Source organism: Clarias gariepinus, chromosome 22 (genome assembly GCF_024256425.1).
Source record: "Clarias gariepinus isolate MV-2021 ecotype Netherlands chromosome 22, CGAR_prim_01v2, whole genome shotgun sequence".
In the NCBI taxonomy this organism is placed as follows: Eukaryota; Metazoa; Chordata; class Actinopteri; order Siluriformes; family Clariidae; genus Clarias; species Clarias gariepinus.
The window spans coordinates 8,651,121-8,666,059 of NC_071121.1; the positions used below are offsets into that span (position 1 = coordinate 8,651,121).

At 37.5% G+C, this 14,939-nt stretch overlaps 1 protein-coding gene across 5 annotated transcripts in view; it reads right to left on the reverse strand.

The window, feature by feature from the left end:
• The window catches only part of ccdc187 (coiled-coil domain containing 187), a 31,900-nt gene extending 18,800 nt beyond the window's left edge, over positions 1–13,100 (reverse strand). The window contains exons 1-4 of one of the 5 annotated variants that reach the window (XM_053482673.1): positions 12,994–13,100; positions 12,812–12,881; positions 10,670–10,809; positions 245–307 (exon numbers count right to left, since the gene is read on the reverse strand). In XM_053482673.1, the coding sequence (XP_053338648.1) occupies positions 245–307; positions 10,670–10,718 (112 nt within the window). In that variant the 5' untranslated portion in view covers positions 10,719–10,809; positions 12,812–12,881; positions 12,994–13,100. Of the gene's footprint in view, positions 1–244; positions 308–7,832; positions 7,946–10,669; positions 10,810–12,811; positions 12,974–12,993 lie in introns of those variants that run through there. The other 4 variants (XM_053482672.1, XM_053482677.1, XM_053482676.1 and 1 more) reach the window with 4 other exon arrangements.
• Positions 13,101–14,939: the final 1,839 nt, after the last annotated feature.

Consider the following 14,939-nt stretch of genomic DNA (forward strand, 5'->3'; position numbering starts at 1 on the left):
GAAAGCAATTTCTCATAGAATTATTTGCCTTACTTTTTTTTCCTCCATAATGCTAAAAGTGATAAATAATACTCAAGAGAAGGAGTAAACATTACACACCAGTATATTAATAACTACAGGACGTCAGGACCCTGGCTTTTGCATTGTGACAATACTATTTTGACTTAGAGAGTTCTTATTGGCCTGTCAAAGTGACTGTCAAAGTGTGTGAGAGCAATTGGTGGATGTGTGTCACAGGTCTTACTTTCCTGCTCCTGTAAGTTATGTGCCAATGCTCCATCTTCTAGCACCGAGAAATACTGGGACACTGTAGAAACACAAACACACACCTCATTGGAGCATCATCCAAAAAAGATGAGCAAGGAAGAGAGAGAGAAAAAAAACAACAGCTCAAGTTGTGAGAAGTTACAAAGTGAATGGCTGTGGTAAAACAGGCAGTTCATCTCGCCAACTCCCATCTGTTCCTCACACTTAAGTGTCATCAACCATACGCCTCCGTGAAAAACGACCACAATTTTAACATGGATTTTTTTCAACTCAAGATTTTGCCACTTTTGAAGACACTTCTTCAAAATGTTGAAAAATCACCAACAGTACCCGACATAAATGTTGAATCGGAAGACTATACAGCCTATCTTTAACCTTTTACCTGTCAAAGAATATACTGTATGTCATTTCGAAACAAAAGTGCTTTCTACAGGGGAATCATTTCTTATGACGAACCATTGCGAGAGGTTTATGGCGATACACTTTCATACTGAGGATATTAGTAAAGACTACTAAAGTAAAGTACTAAAAGTCAGCATTTGTATGGGTTATCTAGAGCTGGGTGACACGATCATAAAAAATGCTAGTATGTATATTCCTGGAAGCTGTTTCCCAAATTAAAACTCACTATACATATTGTGCATAATTAAAAATCGCATGCAGATTCACAATATGATCCTTTTGTCATATTGCCAATCTTTAGTGTGTCCTTTTATGACCCTTTTTGTTCTCTGTTCAGATGTAATATAAATATTCTTCTACTTGCACCTAATGCAATGATGTAAAAACTGGCCCAAAAATCTCCCCTTAAAAAGTCACTAATTTGTACTTTAAGACTAGCAGAGTTTAAGGGAAATAGGGTCGCATGATAAGTACCGTCACCTTGTCAGTAGAAAACTATGAGATGTGTTCGACTCAAACTGTGACTTTTCATTGTCCAAATTAACAGAACACATGAGAGTGAGAGTAAAAACTCCTCTATAATCTCCTGCGACTCTAAATGTACTTTTCCCAGCAATTTATTAGTGCATCAAGGTATAAACACTGAAGCCATGACTGGACTGTCTGCTACACATCTGAAACGCTGGCCTCCCTGGAACTCCTTTAAAAGACCCTTTCCTGTAATGGAAAAGACAGCCTTATTTGATTAGCCAAGTCCTGGTTTAACTTGAACACCCCACATACAGTAATAGTCCTACAGCACTTCTTGGCTACATTCACACCCCTGTGCTTGAACTGGATTTCGATCATTGTTTACATGGCTTTGGATAAAAATGTTTCTAAAATATGTACAAGTAAATTATTTTAAGCCACAGGAACGAACAAAGAAGGGAACCAAGAAATCTATACACACTTCAACAGTTGCTATCTATGCCCTTTTAAATTTAATTGAATTATGGCAGCAATTTGTAATATTACGTTTCCTCTAAAGATGTCAGTACTCGCACCATCATTAATGCTATCATGTGACTGTCAAAAGAGAGGCAAATATTTTTCATGTTGAAGTTTGTATACATTTTAGGGCCCCTCTGTGTATGTATGTGTGTGTGTGCACACAGTGGGCTAACTCATGAATACAGTACGTTCAAATGAAACCAGTAAGTAATCCAAGATCAGTTTTATTTTCTGTGTGCCAGTTTGACCTTAATTACATGAGATACTCATAGATGTAATAATAGTTAAGATGAAAAAAGAGATACTTAGGAATGTTATGGTTTACAAAGATGCTTATTTTAAAATCTGAATTCTGCATTTAAAGTAAAAAAAAATTATAAAAATACAGTGTTTAGGCAGTCTGCTGCATTTGGCATTTTCTTACCCTTTTTCCAGATGAAAAAAAAGAAAAGAAAAAAAGGACCACTATTTTCCAGAAAGATCAGAACCATATTACTCACTCATTTGTGGAGGAGATGTTAACACCTATGCCTAACAGTAGAAAACCCAACATTATTTCAAAACACAAAACATGTTAAGATCGTTAGTTTAGTTTAAATATGGGATCAGTATAAGGTTCATTATAAAATAGTTTTTAGCCTAACTGTCTACAAATATTACACATGCAAAGTCAACAAATTCAGCCAACTTAACACTTTTTTTTATGTTTAACAACATACGGGGAAATCGGCATAAAATTACAATATAAAAAAATAATGACTGCAAAGTTTCAACAGAGGAGTTTTTGTGCCCGGTGATGAGGAATTTTTGTTCTTAACCACAACTCCAGGTCAAAAAAACAAAAGCCGTTAGAGAAAGATGCTTCATGACAAGGAAAAAATTTCTCAGATTATGGATCACTGGGTTCAATGAATCAGAACACAGTAAGGCAGACAAAGAGCTCCTTGTCACTGTGCAGGTGGCTGTTTAAAAAAACTACAACAACACAACACTGTCCGGATTTCATCAACACACACTTGTGAAGCAATTATCAATTAGTTGCCTAAACAAAGGAACAATAGAACAGCCAGAATTTCTGGTAAAAACAGACCAACTACCTAAAATATATACTCATACCACAACTTTGCAATTTTCCTTACAAGAGTACAGGTTTTATTCAGAACCCTCAAACTGAGATCTTTTATTTTAGATAGATTCCCAGATTCCTTTGGATTTAACAGAATATGCAAAAGGAACCCAAAAACACACATTACAGATGGATTTCTCACTTTTTCCGTAATTTAGACTGACACAATTTCCATCTATCTTAAGGAAATTCACTCCTCAAGTGACAGCTACTGACCAGGGAGCATTATCTCTGTCCTTCTTCTGCCATGGCAGAGACGTGATTGCAGTTACAATAGGGTTTAATATGACAAAAATGGAATAAAGATCAGGTTTAAATGTTCTTTTCCAGTGCTCCCGAAAAAACAAATGGGCTTCGTTTCTCCTCATCATTTTCCAGCAGTGTTCAGCATCACGTTAAAAAGAAATCAGTTACACTGAGTTACAACAAATACTCGACTTGGCTACAAGATGTTTAGTGTGGTGATCAAATTTTAAGCCTTGGAAGCTGATCTACTTAGGCAGAATGGATAGATGAGAGGGAAAAGTTATTATCATTAAAGCACTGCTGCATCCACAGGTAATTGAACAACAATGTTAGTCAAACCGGGACGTTCTCTATAAAAATCTATATGATTTTTACAGAAGACTTTAAGTACTGTACTATGATAAGACTTTTATCCGCAGCAACTCACTGCAAACATTTTAAAGCAGGCCGTAAGCCTGGGAATGATGATCCTGGCCAAGGTCGCCCGGAGCCCACTGTAGTTGTTCATCGAGTGGAATACCAGATCTTTGAAAATTCATGGATAAAATAATGTCACCAACTTGTAGAAAAGACGTATCTGTTTGTGAGAACTGTAAACACAATCATTCACAAAAACCACTTGCACTTTGCAGGAACTCGGCTGGGAGCAATTGCCACATTTTCAGGCCATTAACGAAGTTCCTGGGAGGCTAGAAATTGAGCAAGCTGTCAGATGTACTGAGAAAACTTTCTACATTGATGGAATACAAGCACTAGTAAAACCCTGGGATAATTGTATTTGTGTAAGCAGGGGATTATACAGTATAGAGAAGGATTTAGAGAAGGGACATTTTTACTCATGACTTTGTTTTGTTATTCTGCACAATCCAAAGTCCTGCTTTGACTTGAGTGCTTTTTATGGAAAAATATTAAAAGGAAAACAGACTAAAATGTTGATAAAAAAAATCCAGTTAACTTGCATTTTTTATCTATTAGTGTGATTTGTGTCCTTGCTATCTAACAAAATGACTTAAAAATGTCACAATTAAACTGTAGTTAATCTCCAGTTCTTCATAACATAACATGATGACATTTGTCATCTGAGACAAGTAGCTGTATATTCCTGATAACAGGCTACGCAGTACACTCCTTTCACATATTACATGGATTTTCCTGAAATAAATCATTAAAGTACAGTAGGAATTTTACGTTCATTATAAAAACCCTAAAAATAAAAAACATAGAAACTTATAACCAGATTGTACACCCTGTTTGCTATGTTGTGATGCAAGTTGTGAACTGAACTGTCGCACCTGGTGTAACTCGGACATGTTGTGTTGGTTGAGAATCCTTACACAAATTCTATTCTTGGATACAGACTCATAAACAGCTGCAAATTAAACTTACCAATTTCCTACTCTGCCCTTCTAAAACAAGACAGTTATAAGAAAGTTGGTGATTTAGCACATGGCACACATATACACACACATGCACACACCCTGTAATCGAGAGAGCAGCTAAAGCCTCGGTCTTAAATAAAACTGGGTGCTTCAGTGCTGGCAGTCTGTAATTGGACAGCAGTAATTTTTGGCATTTTGAATCTGCACTCTGGCACGCTGGATTTACTAAGAGCTATGGTTTATCAGGTTATAGTCCAGTAAACAGAATAAACTCAGGATCTTTAATTTATGCACACAAGGTTAAATTATACATCTAAAAGCCAATTGCATAAAAGCTGTTATTCTTATATGGATGAAACATGCAAATGAACTAAAGCAGATGTTATAAATTTTTTGTATTTAAACTAAATGCATTGAAGGAGAAGAACAAAAAAACAACAACAAGGAAATCATGCTTTAATTAATTAGAAAAAAATCTTTATCTATAGACCAAAGTGCTTTAAAATAATTTTTTTTAATTTCACTCAACATTGCTCTTTAAACTGGTAATGCCATTCTGGAGACAAATCTGTTCTATCATGGCCTTTGCCCTGTGCATTTGGTAGAAACCCTATCTTCAGCACAAAGGCCCAGGGGTCCAGATGTCTAATCTGGTGCGCCGGTGAGCCTTGACAATTTAATCCATCGTTACCATCGTTATCTTTATTTCTACAAACCTGTCCATAAGATAAATGTAGTCTGAACTTTATCCCACCTGCTTCACAAGGAAATACCCGTATAAACTTGCACACAAGTGCTGTACAAATAAAACCAAAAAAATGTATTTAAATTAAACCTTGTTTATGCAAGCTAATTTTAATGAATCCCAGATTGGATCAATATGCTGATTAAAAAGTCCCAAAAGCTAAATCCAAACTTGTACTAAGCAAACTGATGTTACACAGACTGCATAAGTATGCAAACATAATTTAATTTTGGTTCATGGTAAAAATAACGCTTTACACGTGTTCCAAAAAATCTAAAATTTTCCAACACAACATTTATGCATCTTCTATTATTTCCTAAAAAACAGCCAACTACCACAAGAACAGTTTTCACACTTTTCTCATGTTCCATGAATACTGTCTAAGCCCTCATCTCTTAGCCAGCCTTGATGAAGATCAAATTCATCACATGATGCAAACAATTCCAGGTTTATGGCTGTTTCACTCACACAGGCTAATAAAATACCTCACAGCGGAGTCAAGCTTGGATCAACAGGTTCACTTGTATTCGCTGTTATTTAAGCCACAGGTTCCCAATCTTGGCCCTTGAGGACCCCCTGTCCTGCACATTTTAGTTTTTTTCTTTTCCTACTAAAACGGCTGTTAATTAACTGGTTAGTTAAATCAGGTGTGCTGGGAGCTGGGGAAACACAAAAATGTGCTCCTTCAGGACCAGGAATCTAAGATTTAACCTCTGGAGTATAATAGTGGGCATTGGTGGCTTAGTCCCAAGCCCAAATAAAATGAAAGGGTTGGGTTAGAAAGGGCATCCGGTGTAAAACCTGTGCCAAGTTATGTGTGATTTAGATGGTCCCCTGAGGGGTTAGGGTAAGGGTTAGGGTTTACAACCTCTGAAATATAATGCAAGCCACTCTTTAAAAACCTGATATGACATCAAACAGATAACATTTTGTGGTAGACCATATATTTCATGTAACCTTTGTGAATTTTAAAGACAATCACAGAAGCCATCATATGTTGTATTAGTAAACATTTTATACAGTACAATATAAATGAAAGACATGAGTCAACATTTTTACAGTATTTCCTTGCTCAAAAATTTTATGTTGAAATGACTGTCAGCTAAACGCACCTGCTTTGACTTGTTCGTGTTTTTTGCTGACAGTGCCTTAAACCACTATCAGTCGCCAGCACTGCTCGTGCTCTGTTTCTGTCTTTTGTTTTTATGAAACAAGGCACACTTTGCAGCCGAGGTTCTCTGAAACATGATAAGATCACCAGCTGTTAGACAAAACCTCGTTCTGATTAGTCGGCATGGGGGTCAGTGATTGCTTCAGACATTTTGCCCACAGCTCCTGAAACTACAGGAGGGTTTATCTGGTTAGTAAAATGACACATGGATGTCTCAGCTAGACACTACTAATACAGTCAGATCTGTTTGGGTTAAACGAAAGGCTTTCAACTCAAACCAGAACTTGTGCTAAAATTTGTGAATGGAGGCTTAACAACCGATCAACATACAGACCAACAATGTATCAAAGTTACAGATGACTTTATGCATAATACAATAAATGAGATGCTTAGCAGCAATAAAACAATTGAATAGTGCATAGCTCTGGACCAGGGTGGTTTGGAGCCTACCATAGTTATTCTCTTAAACTTTCAGCAAGTGGAACACCTGATCCTGAAGGATAACTTGTTCAACTCGTAGAAGAGATGCATCCATCATCATACAATCATTCACGAACACCACTTGCACATTACAGGGACTCAGCTGGAAGGTATTTCTACATCCTCCGTAAGGCCGTAGTCCTGATCTCACTCCAAGCTAAATGTTTCAGACAGTCCAATCATGGCACCAGTGTACTGAGAAAACTTTCTACCTTGATGGTATCCAAGCACTAGTGAAACCCCTAAAAGAGAATATTAGTAAACTGAGTTCTGTCTTTCTGCACAAACAATATTCCCTGCTTGTATTTGTAATTTAGATGCATGTGAATGGAAGAGTGCATGGGCAAGTAAAGCTAAAAAAGATTACAGAGGTGGTGACATGCACACAAAGGCTATGAAAATATTAATAGCACACTGCAAAATCTGCAGGGAATTGAATATAATAGCACTGAGACAATATGAATGCTTATTTTACTTTCAAAAAAATAAAATAAATAATTGTGTGCTCCTTGTTTTCTAAATCGTCCAATCTGGATTAGTACACATGACCTAAGGATAGACTGGCTGCAGATATGAACTATCTTAAAAGATATGTATATTAAATTAACAGATTCCGGACCATAAAAATAAATAAATCATTATCAGTAACACAAATAAGAGATGTGAAAATGGTGAATCAAATGAGAAAAATATAGTGCAGTGTTAAACCTTAACTCACAACACACAGTCATGTGTGGTCATGTCTTTCTCTGCACCAAAACAGCGCCATAGTCAATGTTTTATTCTGTGTTTTTTTTTTTTTTCCTTTGGTGCATGCAACACAATGCTTCAGCACTGATTCATCACCACTGATAATATCAAGAGAGCATTATGGAGTATTATTAAGTTGCCTTTTTTCACGGTTCTTAAATACTAATTTATTTTATATAATTCGCATTAATGCATATTATTAGCTTGATACAATGCTAATGTACATGTCAGCACATGGACCTAAACAAGCCAAATAAACAGAATCCTGCTTACTGATTTGCCTCTTGTTATCGGAACATAAGCCTCTTTAACCTGATCAGCAACCTGCCGGAGTACAGACCTCAATGCCTTTTCTTGCTCTTTGCTCTGGGATTAGCTTAGATCTGTTTAGGCTGCAGGATCGGCTCACTTTTTTAAAAAAAGAGTTACTGCAGGTACATGCAGTGCACGGTGTAGGTTTGTAGAAACAGAGGGTGTGGCTTGCTAGTGGGCTAACCAGTTTTTATAGGAGCCCAGCCCATAAGAGAGACTCATATTACATGGAGACGAGTCCGGCCTTTTGTACATTCCAGCAATGAGGAGGTTGAAATAAATACACGAACAAGCAGTGAAAAAACAAGCAATGAGAAAGACTCATGTGTAAGTTACTTTGCATAAAAGCATCTGACAAATATTAAAGCACAAGTAAGAGCATTCATAAAATCAAAGCAAAAAATAAAATAAAATAAATACATTTAACAACCATTAATTTATTAAAGATAAGAAAGGTGATGCAAGTTTTTAAAAGCAAAAGAACCAGTTTGTGCTGTTAGGGGAGAAGACTGCCAAACTATAAGACTACAAGCTATGAAAACATACAGTAACAGCCCTATTCAGACATGATGAAGTGTTAATTCCACCACGCACTACATGGTGTTTTATTGTTCATCCACATTTTTCATCCTCTACCACTTACAAAATCAAAGATCAGCAGTTTTTTTTACTGAGTAAAAAAAATTCCTTATGCTTCCAGAACTACCCTCTTCTACAACTAGGCATTCAGGAATATGCTTGTGTCGTCAGGAAAGAAGAATTCCACTAATGGGAATACTTGGTCACTCATTACCCTGACACGCCCCTTGCTCTGAAATAGGGTCAATCTATACTCGTCAGACCACATGACCATTTTACAATGCTCCAAAGTCCAGTCTCCATTTTCCAGAGCAAACTGAAGCCTTTTCGCCCCAATAGGTCTTCCTAACAAGTGGTTTTCCAATGGCCACACAGCCGTTTAGACCCAAGCCCGCGAGTTCTCATCTGAGAATAGTTCTGATTTACACAAAGTAACTTGAAGGTTCTGCCTTATTCAGCCAGGTTTTAATAATATGTTAGACAGCTTTTAACCCAAATCCAGTAATTTTAAATGTTCTTAACTGTTTAAATTTCTTGCAACAAGCTAAAAATTTGACCCATCTGAAACTTTTTTTTTGGTCAGAAAATGTATTTTACCATAACAGCATTGTATTAAAATGATATATAGTATGATATGTAACTCTGTAAAAGTGACAATACCTATTATTAAAACATGCTATACAAAACAATGCATTGTTTGAACTGAATTAAATCAATGTGAATAGAGGTAAATTAAACAGTGCTTTTTGTGGTACTTCTTTGATGGTGGGTTGACAACTAATTCTTTATACTTTAATACTAATACAGTTTTTATCGCCTTTAGATATATCCTCATATAGTGAGGATATGGCCATACCCATTTTGTTGTTGACCACATGTGCTTGTGAAAATAATGCTGTTGAAACTCGCTTGTCCAGCAGTTAATACATTTCTGTCTAGGCATAAGAGCTTATCTCAAAACATTAAAGTGAATGAGGCCTAGTGAAAGTAATTCTGCTCGGATGACGCTAATGCAGAATTTGTTTAAGCTTTACATTTGCATGGTGAGCTTACACTGACCTTTCTGGCTTTGGTAAGTTTCACGTAAAGCTAAATTCCAGGTAAAGTCACTAACCCAGCAACTGTATCAACCAACCAACTATGGAATTTCTTTTATTTTCAGTTTCATAGGGTGTGAGAGAAATGGGTTCAAGAGAGGAAGTTTTTATCTTGACACGTGAACAGTGACATTAGTTCCAAGTGACTGGCTTTTTAAAAAGTGAAAACACACAGAGGGATAAAAATAAAAAAGCTTCTGTTTGAAACTAAATCCGTTTCCCCACAGACTCCTCCACCGCCTCCATCAACTTTAGCTTGACTAGCCCCAACAGGAAGATATAAATATAATCTGTCTGGCTATAGGCGTCTCAGTAAATAGAGGATAAGGATGACTGACAGGAGAGAGATCAGAGGTCAGAAGTAAGAGGGCTGATTTTCCTCTGAGGCCTAAAATCCCCCAGTCAATGTCATTCTATATCAGGACAGCTGCCAGACCAAGACTAACACAACATGTGATAAGCCAAAAGTGAAACATACAGGGAGATAACTGTACAATGAAAAACATGGAGAGAGAGAGAGGCAGAGATGAGAAAATGCCAATGAAGTACATCTTGTAAATTTCAATTTTGAAAAATAGTAACGAGTAAGTAGAAAAGACTAAGTATAAAAAATGTGTGAATTAATGTGAATAAATTTTTAGTAACACACAGTGATGGGGCTTCATTTCACAGTCGGTGCTCATTCTAGTGCAAACATGCAATCATCTTCAGAAGGAAAAAAAAACATTCCTTTTTTTGATAGTCATTTTGCTTTAGCTTTAACAGAATTTACACCATGCACTATGTAAAAAGCAGGGGGAAACATGCAATACCAAGTTTAAACACTTAAAAGCAAATTGCTCTCTGAAGAATCATGGTCTAATTTACAGAGTCAGCATGAATGCATCTGGAATGTCTATCAGATTTTTTACTCTTATCAGTCCTGTTCATGTGGCACTGCTTTAATGTTATGACTGCAGAGTGAGACATCTAGAAAGGAAATCATTCTGTTAGGTAGAAGAGGACCTTGCCTGCTTATGAAGCCTTATCAGTGAAAGAGAGAGAGAGAGAGAGAGAGAGAGAGAGAGAGAGAGAGAGAGAGAGAGAGAGAGTGTCATAAAACAGGCATGGCATTAATCTTACCCTCCTGAACCCGAGGCAGGTTAGATTGATCCACCTGCAGTTCTGCCATGATCCCTCATGGCCACAGAGACGCAGCCTGCTAAAAGCCTATCTGTCTGAAGGAGAAGCGTACTCACTGCAAAGCACTCCAAAGGGATACACTATAAAAATAAAAAAAGACAGAACATAGACAAGTCACAAAACAATCTTAAAATAGTGCAGCTCTATAAGAAGATTTGGTGACACTGGACTAAGGAAATTCTGTAGAGGACACCATTTACACACAACCTGGTGACCACGAAAGTAGTAAAAATATGTACACACATTTATGCAGTTAATCAGCCATCATGTGGCAGTAGAAGGATTCTTATAATTATTCAGATTATTATTCAGAAGGTCAAGAGCTTCCGTTAAAGTTCACATCAAGTGTCAGTGTGTGAGAAAATTGAGATCTTATTGACTTTAACCTTGGCATCATTGAGTATTTAAGAAACTGCTGACCTCTTGTGAATTTTACACACAGCAATCTTTAGAGTTCAGACAGGATGGAGTGAAAAACAAAAATACCACTGAGTGAATAATATTTCTGCGGGCGGAAAAAGCTTTCTGACAGGAGAGGTCAGAGGAAAATGGGTAGATCTGCCAGATTTGAGTTGCCAGGAAGGATATAGTTACTCAAATAACCACTCTTTGAAACTGTGTTGATCAGAAAAGCATTTTAGCATGCACAAAATATCAAACCTTAATATTGATGGGCTATAACAGCAGAGGAATATATTGGGTTCCACACCTGTCAGCTATGCTCCCGAATCTGAGGCTATCATGGTCAGCCACGCAGGATAGTTGAAGATTAGAGGGGAAAAGTCAACTGCTCTTTTTCTAACCCTCAGCTTTGTTTTTCCTGGTATCCTTATCAAGTCTAGTCTGCTCATTCTCCTCCGAGTCCTTTTTTTGTTTTTCACTCCATCTTACATTATATGGACAAAAATAAAGGCCTAATATGCAATAACAAGGTATCCAAATAAATATACTTTGACATGAAGTTGGTCCACCAAGCTTCTACTCTTCTTGTAATGCGGTCCTCAAGATTTTGGAGTGTTTCTGTGGGAATTCATGCACATTTATTCTGTAGAGCATTTATGAGGTCAGGTGCTAATGTTGGACGAGAAGGACTGGCTCGCAATCACAAAGGTGCTCGATGGGGTTGAGGTCACAGGGCTCTATGTTAGGACCTGATAAGTTCTTCCACACTGAACCCCTCAAACCTTGTCTTTATAGTCTTTGCTTTGTTCACTGGGGCACAGTCATGTTGGAAGAGAAAAAAGGGTCTTCCCCAAACTGTTGCTACAAAGTTAGAAGCGTAACATTGTCCAAGATGTCTTGGTACAGCATGCTCAAACATTAAGACTGTCCTTCACACAACTTAATTAAAAAATTAACAGGCTTGGACAACTAATTTTGCTCCATATATTGTATGTAAGCCCTAGAGACTGCTGTCTGCTGAAGTGCAAATCCAAGGAGATAACCAGTGTCCTAAATACTGAAACCAACCCACAACAACAACCAGTTAAAGTCAAATACTTCTGATGTGATGTGAAAAAACCTGAAGCTCTTGACCTGACAGCTGTGTGATTTGATGCATTGTGCTGACTGGCTAATTAAGATAATTGCACAAGTGAGCAGGTGTACAGGTGTTCCTATTGAAGTGGATATGTATGTACAGTATGTGCGCAAGTGCTGATTTCACTACAACTTTTAGGTCATTTTTGATAGCACGTGATTAAAAACACTACAGTAATCCTAGGTATGTGTGCTTAGTGAAAATGGAAAAGGGATATTTAATAACATTCAGAGATCCACAAAGTGATTATTCTATGGGAATGACATGAAAAATCACCAAATGTACACATTTAAAAGACACAAAAAATAAAAACATCAGACAAAAAAATAAATAAATACACAAACAGAAGTGTGACAGGAGTACAAAGCTGAAGCCTATGTTGTTAAAGGTGAATTTCGCCTTCCAAAGGAAAAAAAAATGCTTTTTTATGTTCCAGCTCACACTGCAGCTGTAAGATGGTTTTATTAATTGACTCGACGGGACTTTCTAAACCACACACACACCGAAACTCCGTGTAAACACAAGCTGATAAAGCTTCTTACCTGGAGCAACTTCTGTGTATAACGCGTCGAGCTCCTGAGAACCAGAGACAGAGAGAGCAGTCCGTACAACCTGTTGAATATCGGGAGCAGAGTTGTTGTTAGAGCTTCAGCAGCTGACCACAGAACAAACCGCATTCCAGTGTGTGTGTGAGAGTGATTAATCATAAGTGTAATTGCATTACTGTGAGTCACAGCTCCTCTTGTGTTGATGGAGATTCTTCCCTGTTTGTGGCTTTGAAGCCGAGCTGTCTGAGCGATGGAAAGCCAGCGAGGACAAACTTCAGCCGTATTATTGCTACCTGCCGTCACATACAGTACACACACACACACACTCACATACACACACGCGTGCGCGCACGCACAGTAGTGCAAAGTGCCACGTTTGGAATTCTACAACGTTTTTTTTTTTTACAAAAAGTTAATATTAAAACAATGTATACACTACTAATGTTTTGGTTTCTGAAACCCCGCCCCCTGGAATGTTCTGGAAAAGTTGGTGTTTGAACGTTTTTGAAAATATTCTCAGAACAACTGGTTCTTGTTCTAAAAGTTTACTGTTGGATTCTGAAATGTTCTGTTTGTTTTTGTTATGAAATGTTCTAAAAATGTTTGTTTTCAATCCTAAATTATTTAGAAAAACATTTGTTTTTATTTGGTACCTAAACTTTTCTGGAAATGTTAGTTTGTTCCTCTATATTAGATTGGCACCCTCTCCAGGTCCACCCCGCTTAGAGTGCCATGAGATACAACAGGCATCACTAATTTATGGCAGACTATGGTCCAGACCCAGACTGCTTAGCAGTTCTGATGGTTTTCTGTTCAGTAAGAATAATTAACATACCAGTAATCTAGGAGGTTGGCGTGGCTATACACATCAATCAACAGAGCCAATCAGCGCAATAATTTATTGTGGATAGACACAGAGCGTTGGAATAAACAGTAATGAAAACGCAACAGACAATAGCTTACTCCAAGTAAAGGACAGTAGACTATGAAAACCAAACCTTTAAATAATTATATGTTTATTCATTCTGTGGGTTGTTAGTTACAGTTTGTCTCGTATATTGCACAACCGAACAGACAGTATTGTTGGTGATATTAAAAAGCTGTTAAAGCTGTGGGAGGGAAGAGAGGTACTCGCGCTCCCACATTAATCACGGCTCTACAGCCAATCAGGGGCGTATGGGAGCTCGCGCACGCGGAAGGAGCGGCTAGCGCTTTCCTCCGAGTGTGTTACTCCGCCCCTAACGGTGCGTGAGCAAGCAGTTCGAAAAAGATGTGGTCGTCTGACGTCACGCGATTCAGAGTAAACACGGAATAGTCTTCGGCCTTCCGAGTGGTAGTAGTAGCCTTAATGTGGGAGCCCCCTAGCGACGGGGAGGAATTGGCTACGACTAATATTGGGGAGAAAATTGGAGCCCCCAGAAGTGAGTGTGTAAAATTCCGCGAACCGAGAGCCCGGTGTTTGTGTTCCATACAAATAGAAGAAAATATACAAATATCAAATTGTCCACGTTTAATGTAATTACTAAAAACTGGCAATATATATTATTAAATGCTATGGATGGCTAACGCAAACGTGCCTAACGCAAACACGAAATTCCGACCTCAAATTTCTGGTCAGAAATTTTTATTTAGTACCCCTGCTGTAGAAAATAAAAGAATTGTTCTTGGTTTCAGAATAATATTGAGGAAGGCTTGTTGTAAAAGTTTTGGATATGCTTTTTTTTTTGGTTCATAAAACATTCTGAACACCGATATTTATTAGCTCCCATTTGGTTTAACAGGAACTACTGTATAATCATTATTCTACATTCTGCAGTATGGCCCAGGGAATGTGTCTCTAAAGTTTCTATAACTTTTTTTTAACCTTATGGTAATGGTTCATGGAAAACGTATCCAGAACTAATGAAACAAAGCTTGGGGATTTAAACAACGTGATAGTCTTCACTAACATCAGTCTCGCGTGTTGATCAGAGATGTGATTAAAGGTTTCGGGTGGACCGCAGACGATTTTCACATTTCAAATTGTGCCGCAGTTCATTTCAGGAATGCTTGGTACAGTCAATACAATACTTGGTAAAAAAAAAAAAAAAAAAATGCTGTGGCTACTACGTAGATCCTTCTA